The following is a 17,156-nucleotide window of genomic DNA, read 5'->3' as shown; positions in this document are numbered from 1 at the left end:
CTGTGAAATGTGTGTTGTTAGTGAGCAACAAGTGGCAAGATGAGGAAATTAATGTACTTGAACATTTCCCCTTATTTAAGGAATCTTCATGGCTGGTAGAAGTGAAATGTTTTTCATGTTTGATTATGGAATCACTTCTCCCACCCATTTCAAATGGAACTGGCCAGGATAATATAGTCTTATATAATAATATAGTCTTTGGAACTTTCTGGGAATGTTCTATCTAGTCTAGATCCAACAAACTGATTGAATTCAGCTCAATTTGTACTCACAGCCTGGTGGAAGAAGGGCTTTTCACCAGATTCATTCAGAGTGGTGGGAAGTCTCTTTCCTGCTGGTAGGACTGCACCTATACATCAGGTCCAGACATAGAACATTTGTTCACTCACCACTACTAATGCAAAAGAGGTTGATACAATTAGTCTCAAGATTCAGTTATCTATAAGTAGCTGGCCAGGCAGGAAAAAACTATTGACATGCAAGGCTTAGAATTGCACCAACCGGAACCTCAGGACACTGCTTTGGATCTGAGGAAAATATCAATAGCTTCTTGTGAGAAACAATTACAAGAACATTAATGTTTTAGCAGAGGTCTCCTGTTTTACTCCAAATGAGTTATATCACAGTATACAGGCAGTTGTACAAACTATTCTCGTGTGAACCTATGTTTACTGGTAGCAACAAAGATCTTTTGCTGGGGTAGAAATATAGGTTGTATGTTAGAAATTTAGGATTCCAAATGGGAAGGGATCTTCAACACTGTCTGACCTCTTTATGTCAAGATGAGATAATTAAGACCCAGGGAAGTGAGGTTTTCTGTTGAAGGTCATCCAGTTCCTAGTGTCAGGTCAGATTATGACCTCACCTTCTAAGCCAGTGGTCTTTTTAATAAGACCTTTTTCTTTTGCCTAATATTTGTGAAAGATTCATGAATTTATCTAGAAATCAAATTGCATTATCCCCCAAAATGAAATATATACAAACATGTATAGTATGATTATTTCATGTATCTCCTACTGAAGCCTAACTATATAAAAGCTACCAGAAGCCAGCTTCAGAAAGAAGACCCATTGTTTGTGAGGCCAGCACCACAGAGCTTTTTAAATCACAAGTTTCTGTCATTTGTCTAACCTGAACTCTTCATGCTGGAATCTCAACCTCATTCCCCCCATACCTTCTCTAGTGGATAGTTCCTATTAATGAACTTGAGCTATTGATTTGCTGCAAGTGGGTCTGTAATTAAGGCCCATTTTGTTCGTTAGCATGAAGACTTTAGTGGAAATCTTTAAGAAACTTAAAGCGAATAGAATAAACTGTTTAGAAAAATAAAATTCTCCCGGTTTTCTTGTAGGGAGACATTAAGCTCTTGAGTATGTAGTAAACTTTAAAATGAAGAAGTATGGGACCAAGTATTGAATGTTCTTTGTATTTCATGGAAGGAATCCACTCACATTTTGGAGCTGACAAGACTGTATGTTTTTACTCTAACAAGAAGCTGTTAGTGAGAACGTGTCAGAAAACTGAATGTTTAAGTAGCAACAAGCTGTTGGTATGATTGTTTCAGAGTAATTGACTCAGACATATGTTTAGAGCTAAGTTTAAAGAATTTTTTTTTGTAGTTTTTATTTAGATGTTGTGTATTCTCTTCTGCTGCCTGAGAAATAGAAGTAGGACAGGAACATGAAAGCAAATTATTCCAAATTCCCACCAGAGAAAAATGTTCTTTCTGATTTTTCAGAATCAGTAGCAAATGTACTCTGTTATGAATACTTGAATTGTCTCTTCACTGATTAACCTTATTATCTGCATGCAGAAGTAAATCAAAAACTTTTTTGTGGAAGGCCTTTGCTATTCCTGGAGCCCTGGGATAAGGGGAGGGAATTAAATACAAAAAAATAAAATACAGTGAAATGCTTTAAATTGGTGAATATTTGGGTTTATAGCGAATAGTGAAAGTTGATTTCCTTTGAAATGTACAGAATGAAGTCTTGTCATTGAAAGATATTGTTAATACTGGTCTTTGGGGACTTCTTGTTAAAATAAAATCCTATGAAAATATAGAGATTCTCTGTTAAAAGTCAGTATGGAATTGCAAACAATTTAGCCTACAATTGTTTTATAGTGTGGCTTATGTCATTATTGTAAAAAGGAAAAAATATGGATACTTTATTTTCCTTGTTTTTTTTTTCCCCAGCTATTCAGTGACTGTGCAAGAGTCATACCCGCATCCCTTTGATCAGATTTACTACACCAGCTGCACTGACATCCTAAACTGGTTTAAATGCACACGGCACAGGTAATGAAGACTCAGATATGCTTATGAGTTTGGCTACCTGGCAATGGAGTCAGATACCATCTTAGGTATCAGTTACTTGAGAATGCACAGCTATGCATTCAGTGGCTAGTTATGGAGGGCTTACTACTGTCCTAGCCCTGCTCCTGATACAGGAAGGCCGAGAGATGGCCCATGCCTGGTGGGAACTGACAGCTACAGGAAATGCATGCTGTTTACCATCATTTGTTCAGCAAGTATTCACTCAGCTTCTTTATTTGCATGACTGGGGGAGACACTCTTAAACATGGACATCACTAGAGAGAGCAAGAGATTCATGTTTCAGCATGTTTCTAATTGAACATCAGGCTCAATTTACACTTAAATTTGACCCTTAAATAAAATAGACTTTATATTTTATTCTAGTAATGTGAATGTAGAAACAAAATAAAACTATTATTAGATGTTATTATTAGTATTTTTAAAGAAGGGAACCCTGATACCCTAGTTTTGTAGGTAAAGTATTTATAGTAGTATGAGTTATGAGTCAAGTGTTGGCACCTGCTGGCTTATACTGCACTGAATGATGTTATACCTGATGTCATTTCTTCACATAAGTTGTCCTTAACCATTCTACCTAAACTAGCCTTCCTTTCCTGTCAAATTCTATTCCCTGACTCCGTATTTAATTAGTGCCAGCCATTTTATGACCTAACTATTTAAAATACATCTTTATTAAACAAATTCTACCAGAGCTGTCTTCCCTCAGTAAGGTGAAAGTTTCCTGAGAGTAAGGACTTTGTATTGTTTTGCTCATTGTCATTTCTTCAGTTCTTAGAACAGTGCCTGGAATATAGTAAGTGCTTAATAAACATGCATTATATATGTGAATCAGTGAATGAATGATGCTTTAGTTAACTAGAAAGGCATCTATTTGCCTTCTGCTTTATAGTGGGATGAGACTGCATAGAGATTTTTAAAGAAATTCTCCGAGTCCTTTCTTTAAAACATATGTAAGTAAATCATGATTAGGCAGGTATCATATGTGAAATTGATCAATACTTTTCAAGTTATTTCAAGATAAATGAAGCAGGGAAACCATGAAACTTCTAATAAAGTGTAGCCTTAAAATGTAGGTTGACTTAAGGAATCACAACATAATCTCAGAAAATTTTCTGGAGTCAGAATAAAATAGGTTAAGACAAATTTTCTATGTTTCTTCTAATTTTTTAAAAATATTTTGTTTTTTAGTTGTAGTTGGACACAATACCTTTATTTTATTTTATGTGGTGCTAAAGACTGAATGAGCTAGGTGAGCACTCTACCACTGAGCCACAACCCCAACCCCTCTTCTTATTTTTTGAAAGTACTTTTTTTGCCTACTTTTATTATAATTAAGAGCTCTTTTTATTAAAATAGAAATTTATTTTGACAAAATTGTGGGTCAAAAGAACTAACATGTGATTTTTTTTCCTCTTTATATAGAATCAGTTATCGGACTGCCTATCGACATGGGGAAAAAACTATGTATAGGCGCAAATCCCAGTGTTGTCCTGGATTTTATGAAAGCAGGGACATGTGTGTCCGTAAGTAAGACGTTCATTCCTTATGAGATGCCCTTGCTTTTCTCAGTGCTGGTTTGCTTCTGTCAGTGACAGGGAGATGGAGGCCTGGGGAGTTGGGGCGTCCGGAACATTCCCTTTCACTCTTGATTGCTACTTTCTTGGCTTCTCTAAGGAGTGAAGCATCGACTGTATCCCCCTGTCATATCAAAAACCTTCAAATAAATATTGCTTGGAGAGAAAACAGCTCTTGCAGAAAGATGATTCAAGGTTGGATGTGGCCTTGCAGTTCTTCCATAAATGTTTCTTTGGAAATTGGTCAGGAGTCACTGCACTTAGGTCACAGAAGAGAACAGAGACTTAATTTTGCTGCTGCTGACCCCAGTTAACTTCTGGGAGGCTGATGTATTCTTTTCTGGTGCATAGAATGATGGGGGTTATTAAATGTAGGGGAGTGCTCACATTAAGAAATGACTAAGTATGAGTCACAAAGTACAACCTCATTTTTGGGGTCATTTCCCCTCATTTCTCCACTCTGCATCTCTCCAATTCATTCTGAGTTGTCCTGAGAGAGACTTGGTATTTTATGACACATGTAGAAAATACTAGAAGATTATAAAGGATGCAGTTTGCAGTTGAGGTTTCTTATTATTGTGTGTCTCTTAGAGATCCTCAAGAACTATTTTACTCAAATTTTTTGGCTTGACATACAGCGAGAGGGGTACCTCCACTTTCTGAGTGGAGACACTAATGTTGATTAGCATAGAGACAAGGTTCTACTGTAATTTGCAGGCAACAGAAATGTCTGGACAGATCTGAGTTTGTGGCACTGGCTCTGCCATTACTCAGCTGGGTGGCCTCAGATAAATCATTTGTACCTTTTGTGTCTCATAGAAGACTTGGTTCAGTACATACCTCAATTTCCTTCCAACTTTTAGATTCTATTCTTTGTGCAGATAAGGGCAGCTCCTCAACTTTGATTCAGAACCTATAGAGCTATACATGATAATAAGTGTACAAAACAATAACAACCCCCCCCCCAAAAAAAAAAACCCAGAACGAGTAATTTGATAAAAAAAAAGAAAATTTAAAAATACATTGTGAATGGCTTTCTGGGTCAGAAAATGTACTTTTGAAACATATTGCAATGTGAGTATATTATTGCATTATAGCTATTTATTTAACTTATTTTAACATTTGAATATTTATATAATTCCAAGTTAGACCTATTATGAAATACTCCGAAACCCATCATTGTGGTTATATAATTGCTCATGTTTTTAATTGAGAAAGGCTAAATTCCTGTAAGGAGAATTGCTGGGTCAGAGGCGTACATATTTCTAAGACTTTTGAATATTTCCAGTTTATATACACACCGGCAGCAAATGAGAATGCCTTTTAGCTTTTACCCGGTGCCAATTTTCCCTTTGCAATTTTTTTCTTAATTTGCATGTCTTTGATTAATAATGACGCTGAGTAAGAAAAATTACATGTTTATATCAAACATCTTAGAGAATAATCATGAACTGATCTCAGTTGGCCCCGGGCTTATGTGAAACTTTGAAAAGAAAGCAAAACTTTGCACACAGTGCTGAGGTGTGGAGACCTGGCTGGCCAGGCTGGCCCATTTCTAGAATCCTCTGTTGTTGTTATTTTGATGTCTATAAAGCATATTTGTCAACACACAGAGACACTATTTTTGTCTTCCAGGATGCATTTATATTAACTCAGATCATAGGACCTATTCAGAAAGCCAAGATGCTATGTCACACCTTACACAGAGTTGGAGGGGTTTTCTTCCCTCTATCTTTTGGCCCTCCATCATCTTCTTGAAGGCCGGCAGGCAGGTGGGAAGCAGATTTTATTGGCCACCTGTTGCAGGGAGTGTGGATCCTAGCAAGGTCAGTTAGAGTTTCAGAGTTTCAGAGCCACAGCCTTCCATAGCTCAGCCTGTCTGTTATTTGATTCAATAGTGCAGCCATTCTTGGAAAGTTAAGGAAGTTCACATAGTGCCTGGAATTTTATTGGTTCAAAATAAATCTTTGTCTTCTACCAGACAGATTGCAAGGTGACCCCTGGACTGCATGGATGGACACCTTTGGCATTTTCCACTGGAATTCTCTTTTTCTTAGGCCTTCCAGCTGACCAGCTGCCCCTGGAGACTAAAACATTTTCCCTTTAGATATGTTAATGTATTTAATCAGCTTACTTTCTCCTCTCACAGCCTGGGAGCTATTTGGTCTCTTGACTGTGATATCTTGATTTCTTTACTGAACCCCCAGAGACAGACTGCCTTCTTCTCTCACTTCCCTGTTCTTGGGGGTGCCTTGTAGTCACTCTTCTGTGCTCTCACAGCTGGCTCTAGTGAAGCACCCTTGTGAATGGAGAAGGAAGAGCAAACACAGGATTTTGGGTAGTGTTTTCATCAGCTCTTTTTCAACCAGGTTTTGCTGCTAGGCGGATAGCACAGTCACCATTTTTAACTGTTTCCAGTTACCAAAGGAATTCCATTGCAGGAGTCAGTCCTTGTTTTAGTTTAATGTTTGGTACTCAGTTTACCTGGAAGGCAAAAAAGGATGCTTTTCTACAAATAAATGCCTGTATTTGAAGAGAGTTTCTTTTGTGTAGCCCCTTCGGGGAGCCGAATCCCATCCTCCTGTCCCTCAACACAGCCCTGGCACAGTAGATGGCACTGCTGAGGGCCATTCTGGAGGCTTGACCTGGGCTCACTTTCTGCCCCTTCCTGTGGGGACCTGGCTGGCCCACCCAGCTCTACTGTTAGCAACCTGTACTTTTGGTTCTTACCTTTCCCTATCCTCCTTCCTAGCTTCAAAGATTAGAAAGCTTTACAAATATAAAAACTGGATGGGAATAGGAAAGACAGTAGAATGAATCAGACAACTTTCCTGTGTTCATATATGAATACACAACCAGTGTAACTCCACATCATGTACAACCACATGAATGGGAAATTAGGTTCCATGTATGTATAATATGTCAAAATACATATTTTACTGTCCTGTATAGCTAAAAAGAATAAATAAATAAATATTCTATCTACTTGAAAACAAAACAAAGCAAAACAAAAAACCCCTATCTCTTCATTAGGAAATTGTTAAGGACATGCATGCTAAAGTGTCATCTTTTCTAGTCCTCCTCCTCTCTCCAGAGTTGCCTACCAGTTCAGAGCTGGCCATTGTTACAGGGCAGAGGCCTGCTGTGAAAGTGAGGCAGCATGGAGACCCATTCTTACATCAAGCCAGAAAAATTTCAGACATGTTGCTCAGAGTAACAGGTACAAGTGTATCCAAAGGATAGGCAGGGGGAAATGGGGATACCCTCAAAGGAGAGAGTGGGTTCTTTCAGATGGGAGAGGGACAGCATGCCCTTCCTGCCCTCTGGTTTTATTGGGGATCTCAGGGAAGTTTCGAGAGAGAGAGTCCTGCCCAGGTCCTCCTTTTGACTTTCAGTATGGCATCAGACTTTCAAGTCCCCACCCCACCCTAGGTTAGTTTGGCTCATGCTGCTGGTTCTAACTGGAACCTATTCTTAAAGATTTTGTGGTTAGGGGGAATAACTTATCAGGCAGGGCTGCAGGTAAATTGCCTTTCCTTTCTTTCTTTTCTTGTGGTGCTGGGGATTGAACCAGGGATTTGGGCATGTGAGGCAAACATTCTACCAACTGAGCTATGTCCCCAGCCGTAAATTGCTGTATTAAATTGAGTGCAGTGGCACATGCCTGTAATCCCAGTGGTTTGGGAGGCTGAAGTAGGAGGATCAAGTGTTCAAAGCCAGCCTCCTTTCTTTTTAAAAAAAGAAAGTATGTGGGGTCTAGCACAGTGGGCTCTGTTAATAGAATTATTCCTTTAAACTCATGTTCCCACTACTCAAGTCTGTTCTCTATCAGCAGGGACAATGGAGGGGTGGCCTCAGAAAACCCCTAGCCAGGCTCAACTTGGTGAAGGGTCTATTAATAGTGTCTATCTCAGAACTGTAAGGATAGTGTACAGAGACCACAGAATAGGGTACTAGGGCCATGCAGTTTAGTGGAACTTCTGCTTGCGAAGAATGCAGGTTTCTAGTCTACTTTTTCATGTAAGAGAATTCTTTGTTTCTTATAACAAGTCATTTCTTCCCCTTCTTCATGGGAAAAATCAGATTCAGCACAATGGATTCAACTCAATCAAATTTAACATACATTGATTTGGTATCTATAATGTAAAAACCAATGGGCTGGGCTCTGGAGATTATAAAGATATCTGAGCCAGATATACTTCCTGATACTATAGTGCTTCCCCTAAGCACTTTTAAAATGTATTTAAGGCAATAACAAAGTTATAGTTAACCCTATTGAGTGCTTTCTATGGAGTGGACACACGTATTATCTTATTAAATTCCTAGAAGATCACTGTGAGGCAGATATAATTATACTCATTTTATAGATGAGGAAGCTGAGCCTTTGAGACATTAAATAACTTTTCCAGTTTGATTCATTGGTGGTGAATGGTGGGGGATGGTGCTGGTATATGCTCTAAATGGAAAATGAGATGCTTAACCAAAATAAAAGAAATGAAAGTGACAGAACATTTTATGAACCAAGGATTATCTAATACTGTCCATATTTTGTCAATAATTTCTTAGTTCCATCGTGGTTATATGACTTCACAGATAAAAACAAACAAACAAAGAGAATGTTATTAGCTAATTTTGCCTCTGAAAAGCAGTCAAGAAATTAACTTTTATTCACAAATTCAATTCTATGTTCTTTACATTCAAGACTTTCTTTTTTGATATGAAATGCACATCTTTTAAAAAACTTCTTATGTTTTTATTTGTGAGTTATAGTTATATATAATCATAAATGCATGTAACATAATTTACTCCATTTCAATCCCCACTACTTCTCCTTTTCCATCCCTTCTTTTCCTTGATTCCCATTTTTTACTCCACTCTTCTCCCTTTGATTTTTATGAGATTGCCCTTTTTTAATCCTTACTTCTCTCTAGCTTCTGCATATGAGAAAAACATTTGACCTGTTACTTTCTGAATCTGGTTTATGTTACTCAGCATGATGAGCTCCAGTTTCATCCCTTTACCAGCAAATGATATAATTTTATTCTTCATGACTGGGTAAATTCCATTGTGTATATATACTACATTTTCCTTACCCATTTCTATTGGTGGGCATCTACACTGGTTCTATAACTAGGCTATTGTGAATTGTGCTGCCATAAACATTGGTATGCATGTATCACTATAATATGCTGATTTTAGTTCTTTTGGATAGAAACCAAGGGGTAAGATGGTTGGGTCATTTGGTGGTTCCATTCCTAATCTTTTGAGGAGTCTCCATACTGCTTTCTAGAAGGATTGCACAAATTTGCTTCCTCACCAAAAAGGTATAAGTGTACCTTTTCTCCCACATCTTCACCAGCAATCATTGTTATTTGTATTCTTTCTTTTAAAAGTAACTACAATCAATGAAATAGTGTTCTTTTGAAACTGGATTTTTAAAAGGTCTCTAAAAACAAAGAACTTTAGAGAAATTAAATAAATAGATCACAAATGTGTTGATTGAGGCCAACCAACCTCATAGGTGTACTTGGTGGGTGTTCAGGATAGTGCTTACTGCTACATAAGTACCTTCCAGAAATCTAGCACAGGAGCCTAGGCAGGTGCTTCCTCCTTCTCAGGACTTTCAGTAAGAAGGGTAGCTCAGAAAGATCTTGAAATTTCTTCACTTACACTTTCATGGCTGGGGTGGCCTGGGGTTTGTGGAAACTGTCTCAAGATATGGCTCCTTTTCCATGTTCACATACAACAGGCAGCTGGTACCCACTGAAGTGGTAGTTCATTTCATCAGCTGTGGGGTTTCTTGGAGGGAAAAAACCTAGTTTTCTTGTGTATGAAGCACAATGAAGAGACCAGCTCTGCTTCTGACTGAAATGTGCCAGCGGAATATCTGGGAGGCTGTTAAAATTCAGGTTCTGTTTCTGTAGGTCTTGTCTGGGGCCCAAATATATGTATTTCTATTGAATTCTGAGGCTGTGCAGAAGCTGCTGGTCCACAGAGCACACTTTGAGGAACAGGCTTTTTGTCTTGCAGATAAAGGCCTGTTATCAGGCACGAAGAACAAAAAAGAGAGAGTGGTGTATGGCAAGGCCAGAAGCCTTTTCTAAGAAACTGGTTGGCAAAGAGAATGGGTTGGAAAAATTTTCATAAAGAAGATTACTAGGACATAAAGAAATCTGTGACTGAGGAGATTTTACTCTGGTCATAAATTTAATTAAACCCTAAATTTGTTCATCCTTGGATTAGTATTCTTGCCTAATCTGGGTTAAGAAACACTATGGATGTGTTTATTTATTTTTTATTTGGAGAACTTTAGGTATTAATGAAGAAATGTTTTTAATGTATATGTGTATGTGTACATGTATATGTGTGTATATGTTTTCATATGTGTGTGTGTGTGTGTGTGTGTGTGTATACAGATACATTTTTTTAATGCCACAAAAATGACCTCTTAAAAAGTGCTATCGATTAAAATCTCAGGTACCTAAATAAATGTTGACTCAGACACGCTCCAATATATTTTTATTAACATAATCAGTTTTATAATAAATATTCCTGTTGTGTACTTTGCTATTTTCTGTGGTTCTTCATGAGATGGCTGAGAGTTAGCCAATACTTTTTGTTGCCTACATCAATCAAAATGAATATATAGATCTACAGTTATGTTAAGGAGAGAAGGAAGTAAGAAGTGTGATAGTTTAAAAGTTTGTGGTTGGGGCTGGGGATGTGGCTTAAGCGGTAACGCGCTCGCCTGGCATGTGTGCGGCCTGGGTTCGATCCTCAACACCACATACAAACAAAGATGTTGTGTCCGCCAAAAAACTAAAAAATAAATATTAAAAAAATTCTCTCTCTCTCCTCTCTCTCTCTCTCTCTCTCTCTCTCTCTCTCTCTCTCTCTCTCTCTCTCTCTCTCCTCTCTCTTAAAAAAATAAATAAAAAATAAAAGTTTGTGGTTGAGAAACCTCTGGATACTGTTCTCTTCTTTCCATATACTCCTCATCTGACCATAAATGCACATACAAGCACCCTAAGCATCATGTGCATGGCCACATATAGTTTTCCAAGGAAAACTGTTACATTTATTACCTCATCTTTCTGGCTTCCTAGAAAAAAAAGGTCCAGATTCTCAATCTAGAATGGAAGAAACAGGCAAATTAAACACAGAACAAATCCCAAAGCTACTCTGTATTTACAGTATCCTTGAATACTGGGTTTAATTTCTATAGACATTACTTTCTTATGTGTAAAATGTGTTTTAATAGCTATTAATCACATGGGCTTGCTGTTAGGATCAAGTAAGACATGAAAGTGTTTTGAACATTGTGAGATACTTGCATGTATAGTATTACAAACTGAAAGTGAGTATTACAAACTAAAAGCTTTGGTTTTAATAGTGTTTGGATATCAGTTAAAAATACTCTGGAATCATTCTACCATAGCTCTAAGTTGTATAAACATTAAGTTGAAAGAAAATGAAATTAAATAATTAAATTTTTAATGAAAAATTAAAATAATTTTCTATTATTAAATTAAATAATTTCATGAAATTAAATAATTACATGAAATTTCTTTTCAATCTTTATTATAATTATTATTTTAGCAATGAGTTGAACCCAGGGCCTTGCCCATGCTAGGCAAGTCCTCTGCCACTGAGCTACATCCCAGCCCTGTTTTAGTATATTTTGAGACAGGGCATCCCTAAGATGCACAGGCTGGCCTTGAACTTGTGATTCTCTTGCCTCAACCTCCCAAATTCAGATGACAGGCATGTGTTACTGTGCCCAGCTTCACAGCAATTCTTTATCATGAATATCAAGCTGACTTGCCAAAACTTGAAATGTGCATCTCGATTAATTAATTTATTTCCATGTGTTTGTGATTACTGTGATTAGAGATAATTAATATAATCAGTTCCTGTCTAGTCATATAAAATGTATTTTCATTTGCTTTTTCTCTGAATAGACAGCGTGTTCTTGAAGTGAAAAAGCCCATTTTTGTTTTTTGATTCTAAATCTGTAATACACACATAGCCATTTTAAATTTGAAATGCAATCAAGTTTAAATGTGGAATTAATTTTTTAACAAAAATACTTTTAAAAATTTTTGCTTCAAATTATAAAGGCAATGACTTCTTGGTACAATAAGCCAGACCACCTGGGTATTCTAATTGCTATTTAGTATTGTTAAATGTTTAGTTTGTGGTGCCTGTGTGTGTGTGTGTGTGTGTATGTGTGTTGGTGTGCCTGTGTACATGAGCATGTGCAATGTAGGAAAGGCTGCTTAGAAATTCACTTTGAATTTTTAATTAATATTTGACTTACTAGCATTATACACCCAAAAATGTAGTTGCTTTTTATGCAAAATTCAGCTTACAGATGTTTTTCAGTCATCAGTCTCACAAATTTTAATAAAATATGGAGGCCTTTGACTACTGCTTTACAAACTTAAACACCCTGAAGTTTTTAAAATGGAGTTTACACATTTAATAAGTTTGATTCTCATTGTAATTAACTCATCTTCCGAACTGACAGAACTTCCTGTGTATTTAAATAAATTTTATAAATCTTATAAGGCTTAATTGTAAATAAGATGAAATCTTAGATTTTTGAAAATGTTTTAATATTTAGTATTCAACTCTAAAATAGCATTGTACATCAATTGTTTTATAACATATTTAAAAACTGAAATTAGAAGGCTGACCTTTTATTCTACAGACATATTTTCTTAAATATCACAGATATTTTTTTTAAAGTAAAACTATGAACACTATACATTTTGATTCTATATGTAAGTACATTTCTGTACTTAATTCAAAATCTTAACAAAATCTTGACAACGTCAAAAGATAGTTACCCTTTAAGCAAATAATCATGCATTTTATGTTTTTTAGTTTATTTTTTAATATAATTTTGGTGATCTCTTTTTGGACTTGTTGACTTTTTCTGGATACCTACCTTTATTGTGGTAAAAAATGACATTACATTTATCATCTTAGACCATCCTAAAGTGCACAGTCTAGTAGTGGTAATATATTCACATTGTTGTGCAACAGATCTCTGGAACTTTTTCATCTTGTGAGACTGAAACTCTGTACCCATTGAACTCTTCCTCCCTCTCTTTGTCCTGCTCTTGGCAACCATTTTTTCTACTTTCTATGAATCTGACACTTTAAACACTTCATGAGTAGTCATATGGTATTCATCCTTTCGTGATTGGCATATTTCACTTAGCATAATGTCCTTGATTTCATCCATGTTGTCACATGTGTCAGGATTTCTTGCTTTGTTAAGGCTGAGTGGTATTCCTTTGTATTGTTGCTGACTTTTTAAAAAGAACGTGTCTTTGATTACTATCTGGATGCAGCACTTAGAGTCCATCTTCTATTCCAGATGGCCTATCTTGTATTCTTTAATGGAGATATTATTTCTTAGTATGTTTCAAGTTCAATAAAAATGTTCAACACAGTTGACTACCTCAGTTTATTGAATTTTGCATATCTTTGTTAAAATAAATAAATGTACTGTTTTTTTGCCTAGCTACTATGATAGCCAACATAGTCATGTATTCTTTTCATATAATCCTTACCTTTTATAAATGTTATAAATTTTGTAAGTGTTAAAAAATATTAATTGCATTTCTCAAATCTCATGATTATTTTGGAAGTGAAATCACAACCTTTCAGGTCATCTTGTCTGCTCTTTCCCTTCTTGGTCTTTGGCTCATCCCACCTATTTTCTGAAGTTATGAGAGTAGCAGCTGCGTGGCTCTTTCTGCAGGGTATTAATTTCCTCTACAAATATTAGCTATCTCTTATCTTCTCATCGTCCTCATTCTGCTTTTTGCCCAAGACTCCATATAGTTGTCTAATTTAGAATTTTGATTGTGTTCTTAACATGAAAAGAGACAAAGCACAAATAGGTCCAAGTGTAGTGTGTCCCCAAATCTGTAGTGTCTGTTCTGCCCTTTTTTCTTGCTCACTTCCCTTTTCTGTTTTCTTCCTTTGAGTCCTTCCTTCCTCATCCTCTCTCCTTTCCCCTTTCTTTCCTCCTGTCCTCTTGCTCCCCTGCTCCCTCTTCCAGTTCTTTCCCTTTCTTATAGCTGGGTCACATGGTGGTTCCCTTCTAAGTTTTTTTTTAAAGAATCTCCATACTGCATCATTTTGCAATCCCACCAGCAATGAATCAGTGTACCTTTTTCCTTACATCCTTGCCAGCTCTTATTATTGCTTGAATTCTTGATATTTGCCATTCTATTTAGTCTACTTTTAAACAGAGAGGAATTTGTTGTATTTTTAAAAAATTTTCATAAAATTATCTTTCACACGGAAGCCATTTTTTCTTTTGGCCTGTGGAAAACAGAGGGGGGAAATAATTAACTCATTGTCCTGTCATTTTGGTGTATAGTTTTATAAATATTTTTCCATTTCTTTAAATCCAAAACAAATATATAGATTGTATCATGCATACTTACATTTTTTTCAACAAACTGTTTAGTTCATTAGTCCTTATATTGTGGATATATTTCCTTATAAATAAATTACATCTGATAAATTAATTCTTAATGACTAATAAATTAATCATTTTGTGGATAGATATTACCATATTGATGTATCTTAATGCTAGTCACTTAAATAATTTATTGATTACAGTGAGCATTATTTTATATATTTCTTTGCACACCTAAGTGATTCATAAGATAAATTATTTTAAGTAGAACTTCTGGTACAAAGGGTATAGTAGTCTGTTTTGTGTTATTATAATGAAATACCTGAGGCAGTCTAACTTTATAAAGAACAGAGGTTCATTTAGCTCACAGTTCTGGTGGTTCATAGGCATAGTTATCACTGGCATTGGCTCAGCTCTGATGAGGACTCTCTCACTTGTATCACATGGTGGTGGGAGTATGAGTGGAAACGAGATCACATCATCAGACAGGAAGCCAGAGAGGATGGGGGACAGGCTCAAACTTTTATAACTACCCTTTTATGAGAACTAGCCAGGGTCCCAGGAGAACTACCTCAACCCCTTTTAAAGAGCATACCACCACCAATCGAAAATTCCCACCCAACCCCATTTCCTAAAGGTTTATACATACTACTTCCCAACACCACCATCCTGGGGACCAAGCCTCCAATACATGAACCCTTTTTGGGGGACACACTAACCAAAACCAAACTATTGGGAGGGCCAAACCATAGGGAAGAGTATACATAGTGAATGACATAGGATTAGATTTGACTATGAGTTGCCCGGAGGTGGGCAAGCCAGTGAGGGACATGGGCCATTTGGAATCTATCTGTTCCACCATCTCTGGGTCTTTATTTTCATCACCATTATTGACCTTCACACCTCAATCTAGGTCCCAAGTAGCAGATGGAAAAGGTGGGAGAAGGAAGCAAGTAACAATTCCAGCTGTTTCCTAAGGAAAGTTCCTAGAAGTGATCACCTTCCGTTTCCTCTTATATCACATGGCCACAATTTAGTCACATGGCCTAACCAGGCTTCGAGAGCATCTGCATAATATATTTCTGTGGGAAGGGGATATTGCATATTGAGAGACAAGAACAACCCTAACCATGTATTAATGTGTTTTGATCCAAATTCCTAAATTACTGTTCAGACAGGTTGCAACAATTTACCTGCCCTCCCCCTTCTGCCTATTTCCCCACATCTCTGTCAGCAGGAGGTATTATTATTACTTCTGATTTGTTGGGTGGAAAAAAAAATAGTATCTTGTTTTATTTTGAATTTCTTTAATTACTAGTGATACTGTTCCTCTTAAAAATTTTGTATTTTTTAACCATTTTTATTTGGCTTAAAGATAAGAGCAGGGCAGGAGATCAAAGGGGACCACTTGTCCTTCAGAAAGCCACAGAAAGGCTTGAGTAGAAAGAACAGGTGAGAGCAGAAAAGGAAAACAAAAGCAAAAACGTAAAAAGCCTGTTTTGGCAGCTGGTAAAGGAGATAGTTTGAGACTGATACTTGATTAACGAAGGCCCCGGGGTCCAAACCGGCAGGAAGGCCAAGCCCCTTACCCTCAGCAACAGCATGGGTGCCTGTTCTCTTCTCCTCTCAAAGTCCCTCGGGGCTCCTTTCCCAAGACTTCCACTCTTTGCAGGCCTAGGGGAGCTTGGGAGCCAGCGGGGTCTCATCATCTCCCACTGTCCCCAACCACAAGCTCCAGAGGGAGAGAAGGAACCTCTCATCCCATGGCAGTGACAGGAGCTCTTGGACAAACTGAAATGCACATGGGCTGACCCGTGGGGAGGAGTTGACAGTCATGATCCCCACACGACCGTGGTTCATTTAGGAGCATTTTGAAGTAAGTGAGCTTCGGAGGCTGCCTTGGGGTGTCACCATCACTGACAACACTCTCATGTGCTTGGAGCTACATGCAGATCTTTGGAAACAGACTCTTACCAAGTTGGAGATCGCCTGGATATTTGGTTACATGGGACTTGGAAAAGCTCACAGGAAATACGGCAGAGTGGGAAGTTGGCAACTACCCCTGTGTGGGAAGGATTGGTAAATCCAGACACAAAGCCAGCCATACATTCTCCCTCGGATGTCCTTGGCTTCATCTTGGCTGATGGCAGACAAAGAAGATCATTGTAAGCAGGGCTGCCTGTAGCGGAATCATGAATGGACAGAGGAGATGGTCAGGGGTCCCTTCTCCAGTCTAGCTCCCATTCTCTTTGCCCCCCATGCCTTGTCTTCCCCTGCTGGATGCTGCTGTGAAGGAAGGGACCATCTGACAATTGTTTTCCTTGGGGTAGATTTAAGCATGTTACCCTATTTTTTTGTTCAATGGAAGTCAAATGCCCACTCAGAGTTAAAAACTCTAATGCGGCATTCAGGCTATGTGACTTGCAAGGAAGACTGTGGGAAGAGGTTTGGGAACTGGGTCACCCTCCCTACTGCCTTGCAGGCTATCTCTGATGGTGAGAGATCAGTTCCCATGGAAGTGCCCGGCCTGTCTTTGGCACTCGTTAAGAGAACTTTGGGACCGTAAATAAGAAGCCTTAACTCCCACACACTGAACTCTATATGATTTCCTGTTCTTAGCAGAGAAGAGTGTGACAATTGATTACCAGAGCAGTGAATAAATATTCACAGCTGATTATTAACTTGGCCAACTTTATGCAAAACTGAACTGGCTGTAGGCAAATAAGGAGCTGGAACTGTGGTTGGTGTTTATATGAAAAGATGTTCTGCAGATGAACTCTGCTCTTGTTTGAATGTCATGGTT

The 17,156-nt window shown here is 37.6% G+C and overlaps 1 protein-coding gene across 1 annotated transcript in view; it reads left to right on the top strand.

Moving 5' to 3' along the window:
- Positions 1-17,156, top strand: part of Megf10 (multiple EGF like domains 10) — a 120,102-nt gene that overhangs the window by 4,414 nt on the left and 98,532 nt on the right. The window contains exons 2-3 of the mRNA XM_026413830.2: positions 2,195-2,296; positions 3,758-3,858. Of these exons, the coding sequence (XP_026269615.2) occupies positions 2,195-2,296; positions 3,758-3,858 (203 nt within the window). The remainder of the gene's footprint in view (positions 1-2,194; positions 2,297-3,757; positions 3,859-17,156) is intronic.

The sequence above is a fragment of the Urocitellus parryii genome, chromosome 1 (genome assembly GCF_045843805.1).
Source record: "Urocitellus parryii isolate mUroPar1 chromosome 1, mUroPar1.hap1, whole genome shotgun sequence".
NCBI classification, from domain to species: Eukaryota; Metazoa; Chordata; class Mammalia; order Rodentia; family Sciuridae; genus Urocitellus; species Urocitellus parryii.
This window is presented reverse-complemented; position numbering and strand designations above follow the sequence as displayed.